The sequence below is a fragment of the Rana temporaria genome, chromosome 2 (assembly GCF_905171775.1).
Source record: "Rana temporaria chromosome 2, aRanTem1.1, whole genome shotgun sequence".
NCBI lineage: Eukaryota > Metazoa > Chordata > Amphibia > Anura > Ranidae > Rana > Rana temporaria.
This window is the reverse complement of record NC_053490.1, coordinates 390,828,184-390,855,150: the sequence shown is the minus strand read 5'-3', so window position 1 is coordinate 390,855,150 and position 26,967 is coordinate 390,828,184. Positions and strand designations below refer to the sequence as shown.

The window sequence follows — 26,967 nt, the reverse complement described above, 5'->3', positions numbered from 1 at the left end:
AAGTAGACACCCCAAGCTATTTGCTGAGAGGCATGGTGAGTATTTTGCAGCTCATTTGTTTTTGAAAATGAAGAAATAAAATAAAAACTTTGTGACAAAAAAGAGAGATCTGCAAAATACTCACCATACCTCTCAGCAAATATCTATATGTAAATATCCCCTATGATGGCATTAGGTAGTGACAGGTACTCCTTCTTTTTTCTTCTTCTTTTTTTTTTTTTTTTTATTGAAAAAAATTGGGGTCTATTGGACCCTAGATCTCTCCTCTGCCCTCAAAACATCTGACCACACCAAGATCGGTGTGATAAAATGCGTTCCCAATTTCCAAATGGCGCAGTTTATATCCGGCAAAATCTAAGTCATGAAGTGCTCGTAGCTTTTAAGTTTCTTATGCCATAGAAATGATTAAAGCCGTTCTGGTCTCTGATCAGCTCTTTGGTCAGCTGGCGGAACCCCCGGCTGCATTGTCAGGTTCCCTGTTGGGACAGGAGAGCCAGAGACAACCATGGGAGACGGTGGGAGGGGGACATTCCCTCCCACTGCTTGTAAAAGCAGTCTAGAAGCTAATTAGCCGCTGGGATTGCTTTTACATGAAAGCCAACCGCTGGCTGAAAAGAATGATACCAAGATGATGCCTTAACCCACAAGCATCATTCTGGTCCAGTACGTTGCTGGTCCTTGTTGGGCATATATTGTAATCCTTTTTTTTTTCATGCAAGCCTGTGGGCTGCATGAAAAAAATTGATCGGTGGGTATGCCCACCATTGGAATACCTCCCTTCATCCACCCACTTCTAATGATGGGCATACATGCACCATTTATATATGCTGAATCATGGGGGCCTCCGCCCACAATAGTTAGGAGCGAATTGCTCCTCTGTCCCTGCTGCCCCCATGCTTTGGCTTATATGCTCTTTTTTTTAACTGTGGTGGTGAAATCACCTCCTACAGCACTGAAGTCACAGCTTTATGTATTGTGGGTGCAAATGCTGTTGCTGTCAAGATAAATAAATCCGTGTTGCAGCTGAATGGTGTACCTGAAAACAAAATGGTTAACCATAAAACACAGTAAAGTATAAAAAAATGACTTGCCTGAAAAGCAAACATGATAAAACATAACAATAAAACATTGCAGAATAGAATACAGTAACAAAAAAAAGTAGAATAAAGAGAGAACAATAAAACAATTTTTTCGTTTTGTTTTTTTACACTTTTTTTGTAACTGTATTGGTTCTGGTCTCTCAAAATGCGATGGCATCTTGGGAGACCCTGTGTAAGATTGCTCAATTCTGTGAAATTCTGTACCCTACAGCAATACTCCACTAGTGTATGGTAGCGTTCAAAACATTCACAAATGCAAAGACCAGGATTGTCAGGACAGCATGGATAACTGGTGTCACGCCTATATCCGCGCTTGCTACAGACACAACATCTTCTTTGGGGGGCTCGTTGGGTAAGGGTACCAGGGAGGACATATGGAAAATGCCTCTCATGCAGCCGGCATACTGGATTTGGTTGGGGATGGTGAGGTGAAGCACCAACTCGGGCTCTGACGATATCTTCCTGGAATTTAAGGAAGCATCCTGTCCGTCCTGAAGCTCTGTATAGCACATGAGCGTTCAGCAAAGCCAATTGAAAGAAGTATCCAGACACTTTTTTTGTACCAGCGTCTGGCCTTACAGGCTAATGGGTACAGCGCCAACAACTGCCCATTGAGGTCCACCCCTCCCATATTTTGGTTATATAATCGTGGACACAGAGGGGTTTCTCCACAACACCAGTCGCCGTACGAATTTGGACTGTCATGTCTGCGTTAAGGGAGGACAGAACAAAAACGTTCTTATTATCCCTCCACTTCACAGCGAGCAAATTATTACACTTGGAGCAGGCTCTCTACCTAGGAAAGACATTTGATTACAATAGATGCTATGAGAGATTCGATTCAGCAAGCATTTCGCCTCACACTCCAGCTGGTATATATGCGCAGAATTCTTTGGCTAAAGCATTGGTCAGCAGAAGCCCCATGCAAAAAACTTTTGGTTCTCCCTAGAAGCTACAGAAATAGACCCCGATGGAAGATATTTATTTGTCAAGGGTACTATTCTGAATATAAGATACACATTGGTGAATGTGTATTGTCCTAATGTAAGGCCGGCTGTATACCTGAGAAAAATTCTGAATAAACTAGAGGGTTTTAAAGAAGGGATGGTGATCCTGGCAGGCGATCTAAACTTGGTATTTGACCCACTAATAGACACTCAACCCATCTCATTGAGATCGGAAGGGAAATATCTCAGAATGGTTAAACATAAATTACATCAAATGCAAATGGTGGAAGCCTGGAGAATCATCCACCCAAAAGATAAAGACTACACATATTTCTCAGTGGTCCATGGGTCATACTCAAGGATTGACCATGTCCTACTAGACCATCGGCTGCTTGAAGGACTGATTAGGATAGAAATAAAATCTATAACACTGTCTGACCACGCTCCAGTGGTAATGTCCTTAGATTCAGGTGAGATCCCGGCTGGACATCCAGTGTGGAGATTGGATGAATCCCTGATAAATAATATCAAGACAGCCGATGGTCTAGAAAAGGACATAGGTACATTCTTCAAAGAAAACGATATTGAAAACATCGCACCAGCCACGCTTTGGGAAACGCACAAGGCATTTATAAGAGGAAGGTTGATTGCAGAAAAGGTTAAGAGGAGGAAGATTAGGCAGGCACGGAAACAAATACTATTAGAAGAAATCCAGGCCCTTGAACGGGAGCATAAAGTAGTACAGGATGAACAGGTCCTAAGGGTCCTAACTAGCAAGAGAGAAGAGCTCCGTGACCTCCTTGAGCAGGAAACGAAATGGATTTTTAACAATGTGAACAACAAATTTTATGCCCTTGGTAACAAACCGGGGAGATTGTTGGCAAGGACCATAAAACCAAGAAACATACAGAACTCTATCCTAAAGATAAAAGATAGAAATGGAGAAATTAGACATTCTACTAGCGAGATAACTAAAATATTCTATGATTATTACCAAAACCTATATAATGTCAACAAGGGGCAAGGGGATATAGAAGTTCAGAATAGAAGGGGGAAAATTAAACAATATCTAGAAAAGATTAAGACCCCTGGTCTAGCAGAGGAAGTAATAAATGACTTAGAAAAAGAAATAACAAAAGAGGAAATAAATCAAGTGATTAAGAGTATCAAAATGGGGAAGAGCCCCGGCCCTGATGGGTTTACATCATTATATTATAAAAGGTTTGGGGGGATACTAGTACCATTTTTCCAGAAGTACATGAACTCAATAGGGGGGGGTATGGCAATGCGTAAGGAGGCTCTGAATGCTCACATAACTCTGATAGGGAAGGAAGATAAGGACCCCTCCTTGTGTGCCAGCTATAGGCCGATTTCTTTAATAAATGTGGATATAAAAATTTATTCAAAAATTCTTGCTGAGAGGATAAGACCACTCTTAATAGGCCTTATAGATAATGATCAAGCAGGGTTTGTACCCGGGAGAGAAACGAGAGAAAACATTTTAAGAGTTATATTTTTGTTACAGAAAGCCAAAAAGAACAAAGAACCAGTAGTATTCCTGTCATTAGATGCCGAAAAGGCGTTTGACAGGTTAGAATGGGAATTTATGTTAGCAAACCTATCCCATTTGGGGATTGGGTTCAAGTATGCTCAGGTGGATAGGGGCCCTTTATTCGGAACCCTCTGCTCAGGTGAGGGTGAATGGCACCCTATCGGATAGCTTTTCACTGGGTAATGGGACCCGGCAGGGGTGTCCGCTTTCGCCTCTCCTATTCGTCCTTTCATTGGAGCCTTTACTGGAAACAATCCGGATGAATCAGGATATAGAAGGGATAAAACTAGAGAGAAGGGAGCATAAGATATCCGCATTTGCGGATGACATGATGCTATTCGTATCGAACCCCAGGGAGACACTGCCTAAAATAATGATGGAATATGAACTGTATGGAGAGATCTCTAATCTTAAAATTAATAAAGATAAAACGGAGATATTAAGTATATCATTAAGCCCACAGGATCGTAGGGAACTTGAGGGGCTATATCCATTTAAATGGAAGCAAAGGAGGATGAAATATTTAGGTGTATACTTGTCCAGCATGGAAAGATATTTCTATGAGGACAATTATATACTATTATTGAATAAAGTAAGATCAGATTTAAAGGGATATAGTATAGACAGAGTATCATGGTGGGGTAGGCTGAGTACTATAAAAATGATGATTTTGCCGAAAGTTCTATATATCTTTCAAACACTCCCTATAAAAATCCCAGAAACATATTTTAAAATCCTGGAAAAGCTAATAGGAGGTTTCATATGGAGGGGTAAAAAGCCGCGTATAGCAGTTGAGACTCTGATTAGACCCAAAGAGGAAGGGGGAATACAGATGCCGGATTTCAGAAGATACTATGAGGCAGCGGTAATGAGGAGGATTACAGACTGGGTGCAGGGTGAGGGTGGAAGCAAAAAAAAATGGGTAGAAGTTGTTGAAGAAAGTCTAAGTAAAAAAGAGCTAGGGAATATAATATGGGTACCGAGGCAATATAGGGGTTTACCCCTGGATACGCCAGGAATAACAAAAGAAACTTTTAGAATATGGGATAAGGTCTGTAAGAAAAATAAATTGCCCTATAATAGCCCGCTGCTGCCATTAACAGGTACGGACTACTTCCCACCGGGCAAGGAGGGGGGATGGTACCGGAGGTGGTCAACCTCAGATACCCTAAGACTGAAGGATTTATTAAAAGGAAATGAAGTTTGTTCGGTGGGAGAACTTCAAGAGAAATATGGACAGTACCCAGGAGATAGGTGGAGACACAGACAAGTCCAACATTTTGTTAGTACTCTATCGAAGCCCTTGCGAGCTATAAATGAATTAAATCAATGGGAAAAACTTATGACCCAAGGAGAATCTGGGAAAGGGGGAATATCAAGTATCTACAAGATGTTGACAACCAAGATAGATTTAGGGAAACTGAAAATAATAGAAAGCTGGGAAAAAGAACTTAATCAAACCATATCCAATAAGAAGAAGAGACAGGTATTAGAATATGTCCAGGCTACTACGATGGATGCAAAAGTAAAAGAAACTAATTATAAGTTACTCACTAAATGGTACTATGTACCGATTAAACTGCATAGAATGAATAGTGAGGCCTCCCCCTTATGCTGGAGAGAGTGTGGGATGGAGGGAACACATGCCCACATATGGTGGCAATGCCCCCTCATACAGGTATATTGGCGGGAGATATTAGGACTGATAAAAAAAATCAGCGGTTATGTGATAAGATATGACCCATGGGAATGTTTGTTTCACACTACAAGTATGTCCAGGAAAAAGTATAGAGGTTCCTTGGTCCCGTTTCTTTTGAACGGAGCCAAGGCACTAATACCTAGGAACTGGAGGGAAAAAAAAGCACCAACGATAGGGGAATGGCTTCAAGAAATTGATAAAATGAAAGTGATGGAGGAGCTGTGGTCCTTTAAGGTAGAGTCTGGGTTAAGATATGAAATGATCTGGAGGAGATGGAGGTATTTCAGGGCTGGGGGGGGGGGGAGGGGAGGGGGGTCTGGAGGGGAATGGGGGAGATTGTGGGTAGGAAACCTCCTGTTCCCCCCCCCCCTCTTATTTGTTTTTCCCCTTTTTTTTTTTTTTTTTTCCTCTTTTCCCCTCTTAATTTTTTTTTTTTTTTTTTTTTTTTTTATATTTAAGTAAATACACAATAAGGGGAATTAACCCCTCTACTTTTCACTAGTATTTTAGATGAACTCCCTTTTCTTCACAATCCCATCGTGTTTTGGCGCACCTAAGTAAATACACATTAAGGGGAATTAACCCCTACTCCTCACTATATTTCAGTAAGATTTCGAGTTTTTTATTTTTTAGACACACATCTTTTCTTTTTTTTTTTTTTTTTTTTTTGTTTATGTACACCTAAGTAAACACACAATAAATTAACCCCTATAGTTTAACCATTTTTCTTTTCTTTCCTCTTCTTGTTCTTCATAATTCAATCTTGTTATTATATATTTAAGTAAATACACAATTAGGGGAATTAACCCCTACATATCTCATTATATTTTAGTAGGACTTAATGTTTTTCATTTGGTTTTCACAGGGGAAAGTGTTCCCCCTTTTTTTTTTTTTTTGTGTACACCTAAGTAAATACACAATAAGGGGAATTAACCCCTATAGTTTAACTATTTTTCCCTTTTCTTCTCTTTTTGCTCTTCATAATTCACTTTTGTTATTATATATTTAAGTAAATACACAATTAGGGGAATTAACCCCTACATATCTCACTATATTTTAGAGGGACTTAATGTCTCTCATTCGGTCTTCACAGGGGAAAGTGTCCCCTCTTTTTTTTTTTTTTTTTTTTTTTCTTGATTGCGGTGCACTTAAGTAAATACACAATAAGGGGAATTAACCCCCATTTTTTTTTTTTTTTTATTCTCCTCCCTCTTCCTCTCGTTGTGTCTCTCCCCTCTCCCGCTGTCCCCTCTTTCTCTCTCTCTTTCCCTATGTCCCTCCCCCCCCCCCCCACCCCCACTCACTGTGGGTATTGGCATTTCCCATGGTCATGGAAAGGGAAGGATCGGCCCTGGGGCAGAACGTGATGGAGAAATCCAGTAGTAGAATGTAGTAGTGGTAGAAGAAGACACAGTGTTTATATTTGTCTTTTCTTCTTTTTTTTTATTAAATCGTAGGGGTACATACCGAGACCTTAGATGTTAGTCTGTATATTGTTTTTATGTTGTATTGATTGTATTTTGTGAAAAAAAATGAATAAAAGTATTTGAAATATAAAAAAACTTTTGGCCAGTTTCCCCTTCCATGGGGAACGCCTCTTTGGGGATGATTTGGAAAAATATATCCAAAAGATATCGAGTGGTAAGACCACTCTATTACCAGAGAAGAACAAAAAGCCGTGGGGTTCAAAAGCTAATGAGCAAAACCCAAAAGCCTCTTTATGAAGAAGCGCCCCCGCTCGGCTGAGTGGGGGGACGGCTTTGGCAGTTTTCAGGGGCATGACGGACCAAAATTCAGGACAAGTGGGTAGTATCCACAGTATCCCTAGGATACAAGCTGGAATCTCGAGAGATACCATCTTCTCGGTTCCGAAGCTCAAGGCTCTCCAAAGATCCACTGAAAAGAGCGCCCTTCTTCAAAGGATTGGATCACTTGCTGTCACAAAGGTGATCACAAAAGTACCCCTAAAAATGCAAGGTTCAGGTTATTATTCAAACCTCTTTGTGATTCCAAAACCAAACAGAGACGTCCGACCCATGCTGGATCTAAGATCTATAAATCAGTTTTTCTGAACATTCGCCATTTCCGAATGGAAACTATTCGATTAGCGGTCGCCACCCTACAAGGCGGAGAATTTATGGCATCTATAGACATCAAGGATGCATATTTACCTGTGGCTCTGCCCTTTGGTATGGCTACTGCACCCCGGGTATTTACAAAGGTACTAGCCCCTTTGTTGGCAAATCTGAGGGCACAGGGCATAGCGATAACAGCCTATCTACTTGTGGAAGGATTAGATCACGCCGTGCTCGCCACAATAAGAAACCTGGGGCATTTAGGATGGTTTGTAAACCTACAAAAATCCTCTCTACAAGCCCAAAGAAGGGTAGAGTATTTGGGCTTGATCATAGACTAAGCCCAAAGCAGGGTATTCCTGCCAGAGCCAAAGATCAAGTCTCTAAAGGATCTGATCTACAAGGTCAAGGCAAAGAAAAGGCAATCTATTCGCCTTTGTATGAGGCTATTAGGGAATATGGTGGCCTCCTTCGAGGCTGTCCCTTATGCCCAGTTTCACTCGAAACTACTTTTAGCCGCCTGGAACAGGAAGATCCAAGCTCTGGATTTACCCATGCGCCTGTCTTCACAGGTGCGCCAAAGCTTCAGTTGGTGGTTAAAGACCAAGAACTTACGGAAAGGAAGATCCTTTCTCCCAGTCACTTGGAAGGTGTTGTCTATGGATGCCAGCCTAATGGGCCGGGAAGCAGTGTTTGGCCCAGGGAACCTGGGCCAAAACCGAAAAGAGCCTGCCCATCAACATACTGGAGATGCGGGCAGTATACTTGGCCCTCAGAACCTGGACACACAGGTTACAGGGTCACCCAGTTCTGATTCAATCAGACAATGCTACTGCAGTAGCTTGCATCAATCACCAAGGAGGCACCCGCAGTCAGGGTGCTCAGGAGGTGAATCGGATTCTTGCATGGGCAGAAGAACATGTTCGTTGTCTCTCTGCAATCTTCATTCCAGGGGTAGAAAACTGGCAAGTGGACTATCTGAGTCACCAGCAGCTGTCACCAGGAGAGTGGTCTCTCCACCCCGATGTCTTTCAGGCCATATGCCAGAGATGGGGACCCCTGATGTAGACCTGCTAGCTTCCAGGTTCAACAGGAAGCTGGACAACTTTGTAGCCAATTTAATAATTTGATTACAAATGCCCTTGGGTGGTAATCGACACCCTAAATAACGATTGTACCGCGTCCTACAGTGGTTGAATTAAACATATAAAAAAGAAAAAATTTTACTTTGTAGGCACATAAACAATTAACAAAATAATTTTTTCCTTAATTGCATCAATGGAATTCACAGTAGAAAACATTAAAGAGAACCACGTAATTTACCAAAGAAGATACTCGCTGCGGGGATATATGACAAATATACCCACGCTGGCGTAACGAAAAGGAGTATCTCCTTGGTCAGTGTCCATGAAGTTCTTGAATTGCTAAAATTAGCTTGACGTGTTTCGCGATTATAAAATCGCTTCCTCAGGAGCTTCGAGATTTGAAACAAAATACAATAATGATTTTCAATTAAATAAAAATGTAATGCATGCCTAGACTGATATCAAATGGCCTTAATATAGATAGAAACTCACCAACTAGTGGTATTAAGAAATGTCTTGCCCAGACGTTCCAGACCCACAACACCGCAGCCAAGACAACCCCCACCTTGATGGGGATGGTGGAACACCCTAAAAGACTGCTGGCCAGATGGCCGACAGAGGCGTGTGTAGGGAATATGGGGGTGCACCGGATAACGGAGAAAAAAAAAAATATATATATATATATATATATATATATATTTATAAGGGAATTAAAAGAATATATAAAGAGAAAAATTACAATTTGTTCCCTTTTTGGGCATTCGTAAAGGGAACAAATTGTCATTATTTTTCTCTTTATATATTCTATTTATTAATTGGTTGCGCAAGACGAACTTGTGGACCACATATCTCAATGCTTAGACCCTAGAGCTAGGGACAAGCTTGGATTTTGTGGCCACCAGTTTTATGAGCATGGGAACAAATGTGGCTGCCTCCTGGCTAGGATGTTAAAGGAGCAACAGACTTTACGCCATGTTCATAGTTTGACAACCCGGGGCACTCAGGTTGTTGACACCCTATCCATCGCTGGGGAATTCCAGAAGTTTTGTGCATCCCATTACAAAAACCCATCCGCCACCACCTCTGTGGCACATTTTGCTAAGATACAGGCATACCTGTGGGAATCTGCTTTCCCTGGTTTCTACTCTGGCCATTCCAGTTCCTCTATAATCTCAATCACGACAGAGGAACGGAGTGCTTACCACTAGGGAAGAGTCCAGGGCCAGATGGTTTTACAAATCAGTATTATAAGAATTTTTTTCTTGATTCTAGCAGAGCCACTCTGCCATTGCTTTAATTTCACCACTATTAATCCTCTGCTTCCAGAGGTGCTTTTGGCTCTCATTGTCAAAGCCAGGCAAAGATCCACAGTACTGTGCCAATTGTAGGCCTATTTTATTATTGAATTCGGACACTAAGATATTGGCTAAACTGTTGGCTGTTCGACCTCCAGGACTGTGTTTCAGCCCTTGTTCATCCAGACCAGACGGGTTTCATAGTGGCCATGAAGCCAGGGACAATACTATCCGGGCAATACATCTCAAACTTTACGTTGGGCCCAGCACGGCCATGAGAGAATGCCTTGTATAGTTTTGTCGATGGATGCTGAAAAAGGCCTTCGACAGTGTGTACTGGACTTGCATGGTGGAATTTTACTTTGAGGGCTAGGTCTAGATTATTGTGTGCTGGATTTTTGTGAATGAATGGGATGTTTTCAGATTACTTCAGTACTGGTAATGGGACCAAGCAAGGTTTCCCTTTATCCCCTTTACTGTTTGCCCTTGTCCCTTCCTTGGGATGGTTAGGAACAATAGGCATATCGTTGGGATTCATATAGGTTCTATTGAGCATAAGTTGCCTTCTTAACCTGACGACCTAATCTTATACCTTTCTAACTAATAAAGCCAACATTTGTAATTAGTAAGCTGCAATATATTGCATCTTTGGTTTTGGGTTTAATACTACTTTAACATCTGTGCAGTAGCAAATAGATCATATGTATATTTTTCTAGAGTGCAGTGCTCTGTCTAGGCACAGTCACTTGCCTAGAGCGAAAATACTTTTTTGTTGCTGTAAATTGTGACTAGTGTGTTAATCCAAACTTGTAAAAAATCACTGCTAGATCCACTTCAAGAACAGTCATGTTACTAGAATACATCTGTATAGAGAGCTGTGATTTCATGGTGGTATTGCACTATTTTTGACCAGGATTTGGTGCAGGATTTTTTAGCAGTTTATGAAAACAAAATGCATCTAGATTTGTGAATTCTCCTATAACTCTGAAAAGGAAAATTCTTGATTTGTATTTAAAGGCCAGCAGACTCATTGAAGCAAACTGCTTCACTGCAGCCATCATCTTTCATCCATTTAGATTTCAACAATTTATAATTGACCACCAGAAATACATTGGGGGACAGTTATCAAGCAATTGGTGACACAATTAGACTATAGACTTGTGCATTCGTGTTCCTTTGCAAGCTTTTTTTTTCTTACAGCTTAAAGGCACCTCTCTGTTCTATGTGTCCGTGCACACTATGGCTTGTAGAAGCTTTTAGTGGCAGAGGCTTTTAGAGACAAGAAAAAAAATCCAATGCTAGTGCATTCAGGTGTAGCAGAGTTTGGGTAAAAAAAACTTGCTGCTAAATGCTGGTGCTTGAGCATTAATTTACTACAATGGTCAGAAAAAATCGCCTGTAAAAGCTCCTAAAAGCTTTAAATATTTTCACATGCATCAGGCATTTTTCCTGCAAAATGCTAATGGCGTCTAGAGTTAAAAAAAAAAAAATGTGCATGAGGCCTTTAGCTCAGCAAAAGGAGGAGTTTGATTCAAAGTATCCCTCCAGATTAGGTACGGTAGCAATTGGATTTATATAGGATAAGCCATTATCGTACCTGATTTTAATACATTTTACTATATATATATATATATATATATATATATATATATATATATATATATATATATATATATATATATATATATATATATATAATTTTTTTTTATATGTATTTTTTTATTATTGAACCTGTTTCCAATGTCCTTATTTCTTTTGCCTTCTTATTAAATTTGTTTTGTCATCTGCAGGTGTTTCTGGTTCGAAAAATTACTCCACCTGACAATAATCAGTTGTATGCAATGAAAGTCCTCAAAAAGGCTACACTGAAAGGTGAGCAGCTGACATGCTTTCCTTTTCTTTTCTATAGTTACCACTTTAATTAAGATCACATAAAGCAATGGTTCGCAACGTGTTTGGCACCAGGGACAGGTTTAGTGGCAGACAATTTTTCAGGAAGCTGGGGTTGGGGAAATTCCGAGTTGGTCCTCTGATCCCATTACACTACAACCCCCTTTACAGAACAGTCACCCTTTTTATATCAGTGTAGTGTTCTACAGTCCCCCTTTACATTAGTTGCCCCTTTAAAGCTAACCCACAGTGTCCTCAGCCCCTCTTTACATCACAAACCCCCTTTACATTATAGTGCCCCTTTACAGTGCAATCCCTTTATTTAAATTAGTGTAACAAGGACTGCACTGTAAAGGGATACTGATGTAAAGGGGACTGGACTGTAATGTAAAGGGGGGCTGTGTTGTAATGGCGGGTCTCTGTGCAGATCTCCAGCTGCTCCTGCCCCCTGCTGATAGGATTACATTGGTGGCCGGGTGGGAGATGTGGGATAGGACACATAGGCCAAGTGGCACGGCCGCAAAGCAGGAAGTGATAGTTCTGTCCAGGCGTTGTCCTCGGTCATCAACGGGTCACGGGCCGGACCGGGGTTTGGGAACCTCCTGAATTATAAACTATTGCAAAATAGATTTACAACTTGTCTGCTGAGCCCACTGGTTTTGTCCAGGCCTCTTAATTCACCCTATCCCATGAACTTTCCTCATATCTATATTTAGGTGGGATAATTACTCTGGGGGGATGCTGTTGTTAGAGGTAAGGTTTTAAACTTGCGTTTCCACAGCTGGTGCATTCTATCTAAACCCAGCAGCTAGATTTTAATATATTGCCGCCTACCAGTCATTGGTAGCTGCATCAGGTAGAGTTTTCAAGTTAAGGACATTTTCAGCAAAAGCACACAGTCTTATCTAGCTTGTGTAAACTACTAGCTGCCCCTATAGATGCAGTGGAAATAAATTGTGACAAGGAATGCTGTGGCCAGGTAAACGTATTCGAAAAAAGGCCTGAAAATAGAAAACAAGTGCAGACACATCTAAGGGCTGGTAATTTGCAATATATTACTTTTTGTTTTTGGATTAAAATGCACTTTAAGTCCAAGTAAACCTATAGATAAACATTAGAACTGTTGTCAAATCTTTTCAAAGATCGAAGCACAGATGATACAAATGGTTTTCTGAACATCTGCAGACAAACAAGTCTATTCAGTAAGGCCCCTTTCAGACTGGGGCGGGAGCTGCGGTGGCGGTATAACGCCGCTAAAAATAGCGGCGCTATACCGCCGGAATTGCCGCGGGTATCAGCAGCTAGCGGTGCGGTATTAACCCCCACTAGCGGCCGATAAAGAGTTAATACCGCCCGCAATGCGCCTCTATAGAGGCGCATTGCGGGCGGTATTGCCGCGGTTTCCCATTGTTTTCAATGGGAAGGAGCGGTATACATGCCGCTCCTCTCACCGCTCCAAAGATGCTGCTGACAGGAGATTTTTTTGTCTCCCGCCAGCGCATCGCCTCAGTGTGAAAGCCCTCGGGTTTTCACATTGAGTCTGCAGTGAAGGAGTTTTTCAGGCGCGATAGCAGCGCTATTTTTAGCGCTGTACCGCCTGAAAAACTCCTCAATGTGAAAGGGGCCTAAAGCTGACAATACACATGGCAATTTGATTGACCAATTCAAGTTTTTTCTTCTAAATCACATAGCAATTGCATGTAATTTTGATTGACTACAAGTAGATGGGATCAGCATTGCTTTTGATTTAAATTGCCATAGTTTTGCTTAGGCCTCATGCCCATGGACGTTTTTACAGACACTTTTCTTTGCGTTTTTTGCAGCTGAAAAACGTGTCTCCATGTTGGCCTATGGCCTCATGCCCACCATGATGTTTTTGAGCTGTAAATGGCTGAGCCGTTTTTAAGCTGCAAAAAAAACCCAGGACTAGTGCGTTCTTAAGCTCGAGCGTTAGACCTGTAAAGACGTCAAATCGCATTTGCCGGTGTCTAACAAGGCTTAACGATGTGTTAAGCCTTGTCCGGTGTTTCTTTCTCTATTCAAAATCAACGGTTCCCTATGGGAGCCCAATGATTTGAATAGAGGTCGCACCAGAAGTCGGATCAAGATGATCCGACTTGTGGGGCGACTCGTGTGCGGAGAATCTATAAGGGGAACCCAGCGAAAATTTAAAAAAAAATTGCGTGAGGTTCCCCCCCAGGAGGATACCGGACCATTCGGTCTTGTATGGATCCTAAGGAGAATCCCCCACACCGAAAAAAATAAACGTGTGGGTTGCCCCAGGAACCATACCAGACTCTTATTCGAGCACGCAGCCCGGCAGGGCCCCCCCTCCTAGACCATACCAGGCCACATGCCCTGAACATGGGGGGGGGGGATGTTGCTTTGGGGCAGGGGGGGGCACTTCCACCCCAAAGCACCAAGGGCCTCTTCCCGACAACCCTGGCCGTTGGTTGTTGCGGTCGGGGGTCTTATCACCCTATGAGAAGGAGTATGGGGGGAAAAAAAGTGTCAATAAAATAAACACACTACACAGGTTTTAAAAATAATTTATTAGGCAGCTCCTGGGGTCTTCCAACTTCGGGAGTCTTCTTCCGACTTTTCTCCTCTCTCCGGCATCTTCTCCAGTTCTTCTCTCGCTCTCCAGTGCTTTCTGCCTTCTGCCGGGCTCCGCTGTCTTTCAGCTCTTTTTTACCAGCGGCGGCCCGGTCTTCCGCGGCATCCTCTTCCCTCTTCTTTCGATGTTGACTCGACGAGCTCTCCCGCTGTAATGCCGGGTGCACGGTCCGCAATGATTTATATAGGCATGGGGCGTGGTCACCGGGTGATGTCACACGGTGACCCCGCCTCTTTTGACATCACAGTCCCATCATGCTCTGGGCAGTGACGTCAAGAGGCGGGGTCACCGTGTTACATCACCCGGTGACCACGCCTCATGCCTATATAAATCGTTGCGGACCGCGCACCCGGCATTACAGCGGGAGAGCTCGTTGAGTCAACATCGGGAGAAGAGGGAAGAGTACGCCACTGAAGACCGGGCCGCTGCTGGTAAAGATCTGAAAGAAGGCAGAAAGCATCGGAGAGCAGGAGAAGATGCCAGAGAGAGCGGAGAAGTCGGAAGAAGACCCCCGGAGCTGCCTAATTATTTTAAAAACCTGTGTATTGTTGTTTTTTTTTTTATTATTGACACTTTTTTCTCCCAGGTGAATGGGTAGGGGTACGATGTACCCCATACTCATTCACTTAGGGTGGGGGGCTGGGATCTGGTGGCCCCCTTATTAAAGGGGGGTCCCAGATTCCGATAAGCCCCCCGCCCGCAGACCCCGACAACCAACAGCCAGGGTTGTCGGGAAGAGGCCCTTGTCCTCATCAATATGGGGACAAGGTGCTTTGGGGTGGGGGGCGCAGTGCCCACCTGCCCTAAAGCACCAACCCCCCCATGTTGAGGTCATGTGGCCTGGTATGGTCTAGGACCTGACCTGCCGGGCTGCGTGCTCGGATAAGGGTCTGGTATGGATCTTGGGGGAACCCCCATGCCATTTTTTTTTTCGGTGTGGGGGGTTCCCCTTAAGATCCATACCAGAACGAAGGGTCTGGTATCATCCTGGGGGGAGCCTCAAAAATGTTTACATTTTTGCGGGGTACACCTTCAAGATTCTCCGCACACGAGTCGCCCCGCAAGTTGGATCATCTTGATCCGATTTCTGGTGCGACCTCTATTGAAATCAATAGGCTCCCATAGGGAACCATTGATTTTTGAATAGAGAAAGTAAAAACACGACTGAAAGCTAGCACAGCGAAACGTGCATTGAATTCAATGCAAAACGCGGAAAAAACACCGCTTTTTTCCTGGCGTCTGTACTAGCTTTACAGCCTTGTTTTTAAAAACCTCCGTGGGCATGAGGCTTTATTTTGATTCCATTTCTATTCCGTTTTTCAGTAAACTCTACTGAAGCTGTCAATTGGCCAGCTTCAACTTCATAATCCAAATTCTGGTGGTTAATGGCAGTTGTGGGTGGTAGATTGCTTAGTTTCTGGTAATCACTTCCTGATGTTAAAAAGGTTGTAATCTATAATTGATCCTGACTCAAGTTTTTGCTAATTTTCAATAATATAAAATATGATTTGCAGCTATGGTTTACTGCAGTTTGCATATCTTCACTGCTACTTGCAGTCTTATTGGCCAAGCCCAATATTGTCCATTTAATGAGAAATATTACCTGTATCACGGCTCCTATCCATATTGATTGCCTATCTAAAAAATTGTTCAATTGTCGTTCTTTCTATAATAGACTTTTCCAGCAAAATTTGCTCCTGTCAAAGAAGAATGTATGACAAAAGCATCCCCAAAGTCTGCTGGGAAACTAACACTTCTGGGAGAGTACTGTAGATCTGCGTCATCACCCACAGCTTTCACTGGTTCTTACTACTGACCTTCACATTACTGCAGGAGACAGAAGTGACATGGAGGTTAGCATGAGGAGCGAGTGAGAGCTGTGGAGGACAAAGGGGATTGGCACTCCAGAAATGTTGACTTTCCAGCACAGTTGGGGGTACCATTCCTTTAAGTGGAGTTCCAACCACATAGCGACAATTTTTCTCTTTTTGTCCATGGACGGACACTGCTCCTTAAAGCGGAGGTTCACCGGTACAATATACCTTTTCCCCTTAGCTTCATGCTCGTTTTGTCTAGGGGAATCGGCTAGTTGTTTTAAAATATGAGCTGTACTTACGGTTTACGAGATGCATCCTCTCCGTCGCTTCCGGGTATGGGCTGCGGGACTGGGCGTTCCTATTTTGATTGACAGTCTTCCGACGGTCGCATCCATCGCGTCACGATTTTCCGAAAGAAGCCGAACGTCGGTGCGCAGGCGCAGTATAGAGCCGCACCGACATTCGGCTTCTTTCGGCTACTAGTGAAGCGATGGATGCGACCGTCGGAAGCCTCTCGTTAGACTGTCAATCAAGAAGGAACGCCCGCTCCCGAAGACCCATACCCGGAAGCCGACGAAGAAGATGCATCTCGAAAACGGTAAGTACAGCTCATATTTTAAAACAAATGGCCGATTCCCCTGGACAAAACGAGCATGAAGCTAAGGGGATTGTTTAAAAAAATATATTAATGGGTGAACTCCCGCTTTAAATCTTGAAAAGTGGGTTATGTTTCGTCTATTATGAGAGGACTAGGCAGACATGTTGGATATTTAAATACATGTAACTTTAACAGAGTTTAAAAGCCCTGCCCAGGGGGCAGTCCCTCCGGTCATAACCCCTCACCCTGCAGCCAGCAGCTCCAGTTTTTTTTTCTGTCTAGTAGAGGAGTAGGACTTGCTCCCTTTGGGCCCAGAGTCCTGAAGACATTTTTATTTGTATTTATTTTTTGTGATTCTTCTATCAACTGCTGGCTGGGTGACAGGCTGGATATTATAGATCCTTGTAGTCCGGCCATCGAACGCGAGCAGGCCTTGGCTATGCGCTGGGTCGGCCATGACATACCACATGGCTTCAAAGGTGGCTGGTGAGCATATGCTCTGGGGTCCACATCTGACTGTGCTGCTGATGTCTCACTCACAGTGGACCGGGCCGACAGCTACTCCATACCACTCGGTTGTAGGTCTGGCAGGGACGCGCTAGCAAGGACGGTTAAGTAAGGACGGGTAGGTTCCTCCTGCCTCGGCAGGAGGGAACAGCTGGGCATTCCCGTGATTAAGGGATTCTACTGTCTTCCCTTTCCCTGCTCTCTGTCACCCTTTCCCCTCCTGCCCTAGGGGCCGCTGCGACTGGGGTGTATCTGTGGGGGGACTCAGAGTCCCAGTTGGGAACTGTGGGGTGTCGGGGTCCGCTTTCTGTGGGGGTAGTCTGTCTCCTGGGAAGTCTCTGCCATTTTCTTGTGGTCCGTGCCCTTTTCTCTGAGGCATCTGGCAGTCATTTTGGAGTGGGTTTGGCCTCTAGCACTGGCTTCCTGGACGGCACGCAGCACAATCACCCTCTGGGTGGTAAGTCCACTGGGTAACCCCCCCCCAGGCGGTGTAGCAAGGAGGGTGGACTTATTGAGTGTTTATGGAGTCAGTATTTGGCCTTTCTCTCCCAAACTTCCCGGAGGCAGCAAACGGTGCTCCTGCACCTGCGGTTCCCATTGGTACACTGTCGAGGGGAGTAAAAAGCGCCCCCTCCCCCCGCCATCTTCTGGCGAATCCTCTGACTCGGATTCGGGCCTGGCTGCGGCTCAAGACCCCGGTTCTGGTATGTCAGAGGATGCGGACCAGGACCTCCTTGGTGAGGAGGACCTCTCGTCTGGGTCAGCGCAAGACGGGGCACCTGTGAGTGCACTTATTGATGCTGTGAGGGACTCTCTCAAGCTGGAGGATAGAGCGGAGACTTCCACAGAGGGGTCTGTCTCTTTTGGGTCACACAAATCTAACCGCGATGTGGAAGTTTTTCCTTATGTTCCTTTCTTTGATAAGTTCATAGATAAGGAATAGGAAAGGCCGCAGAAGTCCTTTGTGGTCCCTCAGCGCATGGCGGTCCTTTTGAGGAGAGCCTCTTGAAAAATGGACCACTCCTTCGGTCGTGGACCCCCCAGTCTCTCGGCTAAATAAAGTAACCACTCTTCCAGTTGAGGGGACTCCTGCCTTTAAGGACTCTACTGATAGGCGGTCCGAAGTGGTGAGCCGTTCCATATTCACCATGCTGGGTTCTGCGTTGCAGCCTATCCTGGCTGCAACTTTGGTGTCTCAGACACTTACTTGGCTTTTTACTTCTTTTTGTTACATTACAGCCTTTAGTTCAATGTTTTTTTTTAATCTGAGTTATATGTGATGGATCATAAAGCAATAAAATATATACATAAAACAATTTTTCAGAAATAAACTGATAATTGGCATGTGCGTATGTATTCACCCCTTTGTTATGAAGCCCATAAAAACCTCTGGTGCAACCAATTACCTTCAGAAGTCACATAATTAGTGAAATGATGTCCACCTGTGTGCAATCTAAGTGTCACATGATCTGTCATTACATATACACAAACTTTTTTTGAAAGGCCCCAGAGACTGCAGCACCTAAGCAAGAGGCACTACTAACCAAACACTGCCATGAAGACCAAGGAACTCTCCAAACAAGTAAGGGACAATGTTGTTGAGAAGTACAAGTCAGGGTTAGGTTATAAAAAAAATATATACAAATCTTTGATCCCTAGGAGCACCATCAAATCTATCATAACCAAAGGGAAAGAACATGGCACAACAGCAAACCTGCCAAAAGACTGCCGCACACCAAAACTCACGGACCGGGCAAGGAGGGCATTAATCAGAGGCAGCACAGAGACCCAAGGTAACCCTGGAGGAGCTGTAGAGTTCCACAGCGGAGACTGGAGTATCTGTACATAGGATGACAATAAGCCGTATGCTCCATAGAGTTGGGCTTTATGGTGGAGTGGCCAGAAGAATGCCATTACTTTCAGCAAAAAAAAACAAAATGACTCGTTTTGAGTTTCCTAAAAGGCATGTGGGAGACTCCCAAAATGTGTGGAGGAAGGTGCTTTGTTCTGGTGAGACAACAATTTTACTTTTTGGCCATCAAAGAAAATGTTACGCCTTGTGCAAACCCAACACATCACCCAAAGAACACCATGTTTTTCAGCGGTCGGCACTTGGAAACTGGTCAAAGTTGAGGGAAAGATGGGTGATCCTAAATACAGGGATATTCTTGAGCAAAACCTGTACCACTCTGTGATTTGAGGCTAGGACAGAGGTTCACCTTCCAGCGGGACAATGACCCCAAACACACTGCTAAAGCAACATCTGAGTGATTTAAGGGGAAACATGTAAACGTGGAATGGCCAAGTCAAAGCCCAGACCTCAATCCAATAGAAAAATCTGTGGTCAGACTTAAAGATTGCTGTTCACAAGCGCAAACCATCCAACTTGATGGAGCTGGAGCAGTTTTGCAAGGAGGAATGGGCTAAAATCCCAGTGGCAAGCTCATATACTTATCCAAAGCAACTTGGTGCTGTGATAGATGCAAAAGGTGTCTCTACAAGTATTGACCTTAGGGGGGTGAATAGTTATGCACATTGACTTTTTCTGTTATTTTGTCCTTTTTGTTTGAAGATTTTTTTTTTTATTATTATTGTGAAGAAAAGTTGTGGGCATGTTCTGTAAATTAAATGATGCAAATGCTCAAACAATCCATGTTAATTTCAGGTTGTGAGGCAACAAAACATGAAAAATGCCAAGGGGGGTGAATACTTTTGCAAGGCACTGTTCCACAAAAGACTTCACGCTGTCATTGATGTTTAAGGGGGCAATACACACAGTATTAAAGCGGGAGTTCACCCATTTAAAAAAAAAAAAAAAATCTCCCCTTAGCTTCCTGCTCGTTCGGTCTAGGGGAATCGGCTATTTATATTAAAATAGGTGCAGTACTTACCCGTTTTCGAGCTGCATCTTCTTCCGTCGCTTCCGGGTATGGGTCTTCGGGAGCCGGCGTTCCTTCTTGAGTGACAGTCTTCCGAGAGGCTTCCGACGGTCGCATCCATCGCGTCACTCGTAGCCGAAAGAAGCCGAACGTCGGTGCGGCTCTATACTGCGCCTGCGCACCGACGTTCGGCTTCTTTCGGAAAATCGTGACGCGATGGATGCGACCGTCGGAAGCCTCTCGGAAACCTGTCAATCAAGAAGGACCGCCCATTCCCGAAGCCCATACCCGGAAGCGACGGAGAGGATGCGTCTCGTAAACGGGTAAGTACTGCACATATTTTTAAATAAATTGCCGATTCCCCTAGTAATAACGAGCAGGAAGCGAAGGGGGAAAAGTGCCCTCTAAGGGTGAACCCCCGCTTTAAGAACTTGGGTATGTGAACTTTTGATCAGGTCATTTGGGTAGTTTCTGTTGCTATTATGATTTAAAAAGAGTAAACACAGTTGATTGATAATAAATGACTTCAGCCAAACATTAACCATGAGTGAAAGAAAAGTTTTCGTGTTTATCATTAATATTCTCTGAAAAATGGCCAAGAAGGCATAAATTCTGCCAGGGTATGTAACCTTATGAGCACAACTGTATGTAAGGCCAGACACTAGACCTTAGATGCAGTGGCACCCAGCAGAGTGAGGGATGGCCTCCCAGGTCTTCCCTTAGCTGTGTTGCGACATCTATTCTCTGCTCTGCAATGCCTTTTTGCTGCTCTGATCTGGGGTGTGAGAAGGCAGCAGGAGGGGTCAGGAGCATGGCATGATTGGCCAATGGCTGACTCCCGCACTAGTTCTTAGCCATGAAGAAATATGATCTTTTATGGATATGGCCTGATGATCTGCACACATGATCCTCACAAGGACAGCATACAAAATATGTGATTTTAACATATTTTCTGGCAGTCTTGGCACCGTAACGTACTTTTTTTGCATGCTTTTTAAGACACTAAAAACAAATGCATAAATCTTTAAACATTTATTTTTTTTCCCTTCAAACTGCTTGTAGCTGTTGGAAAAGAACCCAGCGCTGCTTGTGTTTGGCATAAAAACAGGTGACTTTGGCATCAATATGGGTCTTTGGTGATGACAAGTTTTTAGAGTCTTGGTATTAAGGGTACGATTTTTTTGGGGGGGGGGGATTTAAAGGCCAACTTCACCTTTTCAGTAAAAGTTCCCATGTATTCAAGCATTCCTAATAGGTTAAAAATAAAATGCGTTTTTTTTTTTTTACTTGTAGGCTGTGTGCGGCCTCTCCCACTATTGAAAAAAAAAAACTCCTTGTGAGTGAGCCTGAGCCGCCTCATGCTACCTAGATGCCAGGACATGCCATGTCTTGAGCATGTGCAGCCAACATTGAAGAAACGAACACTCCGGGCTCTAAACCCATCCATACACAATGCACTTTCTCTTCTGTTGTAGCACCATTTTTTTTATTTTTGTAAGTCGATTGACAGTGATCTTAACCGACTGTGGATGATTAAATGCATGACATTTTTTATTAAAAAGGTGAATTTAGCATGTACGTCCCCTTTAAGAACCCAGCCGCGCTCGCGACCCGGTCCGAAGCTCCGTGACCGCGCCCGAGGACCCGATCGCCACCGGTGTCCCTCGATCGGGTCACAGGAGCTGAAGGACGGGGAGAGGTGAGTGTAAACAAACCTTCTCCATTCTTCTCTGTGTCGGTGTCAGTGATCGTCTGTTCCCTGTCATAAGGAACGACGATCAGTGACGTCACACGTACAGCCACGCCCCCCTACAGTAAGAAACACACAAGGTCACACTTAACCCCTACATTGCCCCCTAGTGGTTAACCCCATCACTGCCATTGTAATTTTCACAGTAATCAGTGCATTTTTATAGCACTGTCCGATGTGTCCACCATAATGTCGCAGTCACGAAAAAAAATCGCTGATCGCCGACATTACTAGTAAAAAAAAATATTAATAAAAATGCCATAAAACTATACCCTATTTTGTAAACGCTATAACTTTTGCGCAAATCAGTCATTAAACGCTTCTTGCGTTTTTTTTTTTTTTTTTGCCAAAAATATGTAGGAGAATGCGTATCGGCCTTGCACTCTCTGCCCCCCCCCCCCGTTTTACTTACCTGAGCCCCGAATCTCCGTGGGCGCGATGTTTGAGGCAGCTCTTCATTGGATGATTGATGGCAGCTCAGCCTTTCACTCCTACTGCTGTCAATCAAATCAATAACGCCGCGGGCTGAAGCAGAATGATACTCAGCAGAATCACACGGGAGCGCACCGGCAAGCTAACCCCCTTGGGAAATCGCTTCCCAAGGGGAGGGGACAGACAGTCGCCGTGGGACCCCAGAACAGGAGGATCGGGGCCGCTCTGTGCAAAACTGCACAGTGGAGGTATGTATAACATATTTTTTAAAACAAACCCATACAGCCCCTTTAAGAAGAGGAAACAAATGCAGCCACATCATCTGACCTGAGAGCTGTAATATGAATATTTTTGTTTTGAGTTCAGATATGCTTATTTAATTCTTCAGTTTGTTAGAGGGAGACTGGGATTTTCAGTGTGGTAACATTTCTTCTAGAATCTGAAAAAAGCCATAGTTAGAAACGGAATCAAGACCTGACACTTTGCCAAGGTACATTTTCAGTGCCATGTAACGACAATATTCATGTGACTTCATATTTTATAGCAAACCATATCTTAATAAAGACAGAATGTTGATATGGAATTAAATAATGGTGTAGTTCTGTTTTAAAACTAACCTCTGTGAATTACGTTTGTTTATACAATCAATGTTTACTTACCAGTGTAAAAGCCTACATATTTACAGTATATCTATTAAGGTAGATCAGTGCAGTGCTTGGTAAATGTGTTGCTCTAACTCTTGACAGATCAAATCTGCAACAAAAAATGTGTTGCATTGCTACTGTTTATCTTGCTCTACTTTCTTGAGGGTTACCTTTTAATTTATAAGACTAAATGCTTAGAACTGTATGTGTAGATTTATGCTGACACATTGTAACCTGTTTCTTCGTTTTCGAACTTGCGTACATGCATGATGCCTTTAAATAAACTTTTTTTTTTTGTTTTTTTTGTTTTTTTTTAAATGTGTGAATTAAAATATAGCCTCTAAAGTAGATATACATGAACACTATAATGAGTAGTACCATCATCCAGAAGTTTTAGTATCGAGAAATTGGGTCTAGAGTTCCCAAACCAAAGAGCCAAAAGAGAGGGGGGGCGCGATTGGGTTATTGCGGTACTGGTGAAATTAAATGTCCAGTGTACAATGTAAATATAAAACACAAAAGAAAATCCCTTGGATTATTATATCGGTGTTGTGCATGGTCATCACTATTTTAATCCTGTTCTTTGTTGTGTCTTATTGATGTATTCAATAAAATAATTGTGTTTTATATTTACATTGTACACTTGACATTTAATTTCACCAGTAACGCAATAGTCCAATCGCGCCCCCCCCTCTTTTTGCTCTTTGGTTTGTGGACTCTTGACCCAATTCCTCTATACTTTTTTAAATGTGTCGGCATTATTCACCTAAATGAAAAAACATTTCATCGTTCTATCCTAGCAAAGAGCTGTTCATTTTATGTATTCTTTAAAGACATTCACACACACGGTACTAGTTGCCTAGCATATTATGATTTTTTTTTTCTCCAAGAATAAATTGGCAGATTCTGTGATGTGTATACATCATTATTATTAGCACTGTATTGTCTTTTATCTTGACAGTTTAAAGGGTGTGAAGTACATATTAACCACAGCAGAGTGTGTTTTTTGTTTTGTTTATCTCTCCTATGTATTTAAAGTAAGAGACCGTGTAAGAACCAAAATGGAACGTGATATTTTGGCTGAGGTGCACCACCCATTTGTAGTGAGGCTTCATTATGGTAAGTTTGGGCCAGTGTTTCAAGGGATGATTTTAATTAAATGAAAAATTGTCATGTTTAATGTCTGTTAACTGAAATTGATGTTCTCTCATGACAGCATTTCAGACAGAGGGCAAACTTTATTTGATCTTGGACTTTTTACGTGGTGGAGACCTCTTTACTCGTCTTTCAAAGGAGGTTTGTATAAAACATTGCTTCCAAAAATAAAACCCTTTTTCATACTCCCTTCTTAATTTCCTGTCCATTCAGTTGGCAGTTAGTTTTGCCGAACCCCAATTGCCAGTTAGTCAGCACTAGCGTTAAAGTGCATCGGTAGCTACAAAAGAAAAATGTATCAAGAATTGGTCATATTTATAACGATCTCCTTTTATTTTTGAATGATGCAGAGCCTTCCTTACACAGAACAACCCAAATTATGAATACCTTCTCCCATTTCACAGGCCTACAGTCAATTGGCACAAATTCATTACGGTTTTCAGTCGATGCAAGGGCAAAGTCATCGTCCTCCGGGACTCTTTCTTTGCAAAGGGTGGATATCTTCTCATACATTTTGGGTAGTCTTTTTACACTATACCTCCGATTATATGTTGCTTAACTTGCATCCTGTACTTATGAACATTAAGACCAAACTGAAGGCATGGTGCAACCTTCCAGTCTCCCTAATCCCTGCTAAAAATTATGAAAATTTATTATATAGAATTTATATAGCACCAACAGTTTGCATAGCGCTTTACAAAATGGAGGCAGACATTACAGTTGCAATACAATTTGGTACAAGAGGAATCGGAGGGCCCTGCTCATTGGAGCCTAAAGTCTAAGAGGGAGGCTCAAGTGATACAAAAGGTAATGCTGTGGGCGATGAGCTGATGAAGAAAGTAAAAACAGTGTATTCATTAGAAGCAGGATAGGCTTCTTTAACCACTTCCCGCCCGGTCAATAGCATATTGACGTCCGGGAAGTGGTTCTGTTATCCTGACTGGAAGTCTATTGTCCAGCAGGATAACATGCCGGTGCGCGCCCGCGGCCATCATGAGTGCGGCGTGTCAGTCTGACACGCCGCTTCTCCGATCGTATCAGTGCTGCCCATCGGTGCCCATTAATTCTACATATCATTGCCACTTTATCAGTACCAACTCATCAGTGCCCGTCGGTGAAGGGGAAAATAAAATGTTATGACAAACTAAAAAAAAAAAAAATTTGTTTTTAAAATGTTGGTCTTTTTTAGTTTAGCAAAAAATAAAAACCGCAGAGGTGATCAAATACCACCAAAAGAAAGCTTGCTTTGTGGGAAGTAATTATGAGTACAGTGTTGCATGACTGCGCAATTTTCATTCAAAGTGTGAAAGCTGAAAATTGTCCTGGGCAGGAAGGGCGTAAGTGCCTGGTATTGAAGTGGTTAAAGAGAAGGGTTTTCAGTGATCGTCCAAAGTTCCAAACGATGGGAGCATCTCAGGAGAAATCGTGGAGGTGAGCATTGGAGTAGGTGAGACCAGGCTAGTGATGTAGCTGGGGGCAGAGTTGTGGATGGCTTTGTAAGATGTTACATAGTTGGTAAGGTTGAAAAAAAGACACAAGTTCATCAAGTCTAACCTGTGTGTGTGTGTCTGCTTAGACGGCTCTCAGCGGCCAATGTGTGTCATGGAAAAGAGAAGATATATGCAATTCATATAGCGTGACACTGTGTGGGTACCTCAGTTTTTTCACTTTTAAATCTTTACAGGATTATAGGTTCACTTATTATTCACTTTCATCTGTATTGTTCATTGTAGTATCATCAGATACCGTTTTTTTTTCTCATTCCCCCCCCCCCATTTTTCTACCCTCTTCTTTCTATCTTTTTGTTCTACATTTTTCATATTGTGTGGTACTTATAAACTGATTATCTCCCCTGTTTTTAATATATATTGATCTCCTTATTGCTGCTCTTGCAAAATTATCCAATCGAATTTTTATAATGTTTTCGATGTAATACTTTATTATTTTTTTTTTTTTGTTCTACTTGTTACATTTTTACATGGTTATATACTCGTCCTGTTCACAAATCGATATGTTTAGCCCTATTGCTATTAGACTATTGTACCACCATCCTTGTATGTACTCAATTTGTCAATCTTTGTTACATTTAAAAAAATAAATAAATACATTTGAAGAGAAAAAGGGGCATATTCTGGAGATGTTGAGGCGGCATGATTTGGACTAGGAATTGGTTTTTGGGCTGAAAGGACAGTTCAGAGTCCAGGGTTACACCTAGCACCCTGGCATGTGGGGACAAACTGATGGTTGTGAATTTTGATTTTAACAGAGAAGTCAGGGGAAGGGGCACGTGGGGGATGAAATATTATGATCTTGGTTTTAGATAAATTGAGTCTGAGGAAGTGGTGTGACATCCAGTCAGATGTGTCTGTTAGTAAATCAGTGATGTATGAGAAAATTGATGGGGTGAGCTGAGGGGGTAGAGACATAGATTTGGGTGTCATCTGCATATAAATGGTATTGGAAGCCATGGGAGGCGATCAGCTGACCCAGGGAGGAGGTGTAGATTGAGAATCAGAGAGGCCCAATGACCGAATGTTGGGGGAACCCAACGGTGAGAGGAGGAAGTAGAGTTGTAAGTGACACTGAAGATGCAGTGAGATAGGTGAGATTCGAACCAACGGAGAACACACCCACGGAGACCAAGGAGGCAGTGAGATTTTAATGATTATAATTAATGATGGGTTAAGATTGGTGGGGTCCAGTGAGGACTTTTTAGGCATGGGAGTGACTAGTGAATGTTTTAGAGGGTTGGGGAAGATGAGGGAGACCGTAGAGAGGGAGAGATTGAAAATGTGAGTTAAAAAATGTTGGTTAGAGCCAGAGAATTTGCGAGGGAACATGGGACAGGTGGTTAGGTGGGCGTTAGAAAAATGTTTACTGACTTCCTCTATATTAGCTGTGTTAAACGAGGGAAGTATTGATTGT

At 42.8% G+C, this 26,967-nt stretch overlaps 1 protein-coding gene across 3 annotated transcripts in view; it reads left to right on the top strand.

Annotated features, from left to right (window-relative positions):
• The window catches only part of RPS6KA1 (ribosomal protein S6 kinase A1), a 255,183-nt gene that overhangs the window by 156,226 nt on the left and 71,990 nt on the right, over positions 1–26,967 (top strand). For all 3 annotated transcript variants that reach the window (XM_040338009.1, XM_040338010.1, XM_040338008.1), the window contains 3 exons: positions 11,544–11,625; positions 23,926–24,006; positions 24,104–24,183. In XM_040338009.1, the coding sequence (XP_040193943.1) occupies positions 11,544–11,625; positions 23,926–24,006; positions 24,104–24,183 (243 nt within the window). The remainder of the gene's footprint in view (positions 1–11,543; positions 11,626–23,925; positions 24,007–24,103; positions 24,184–26,967) is intronic.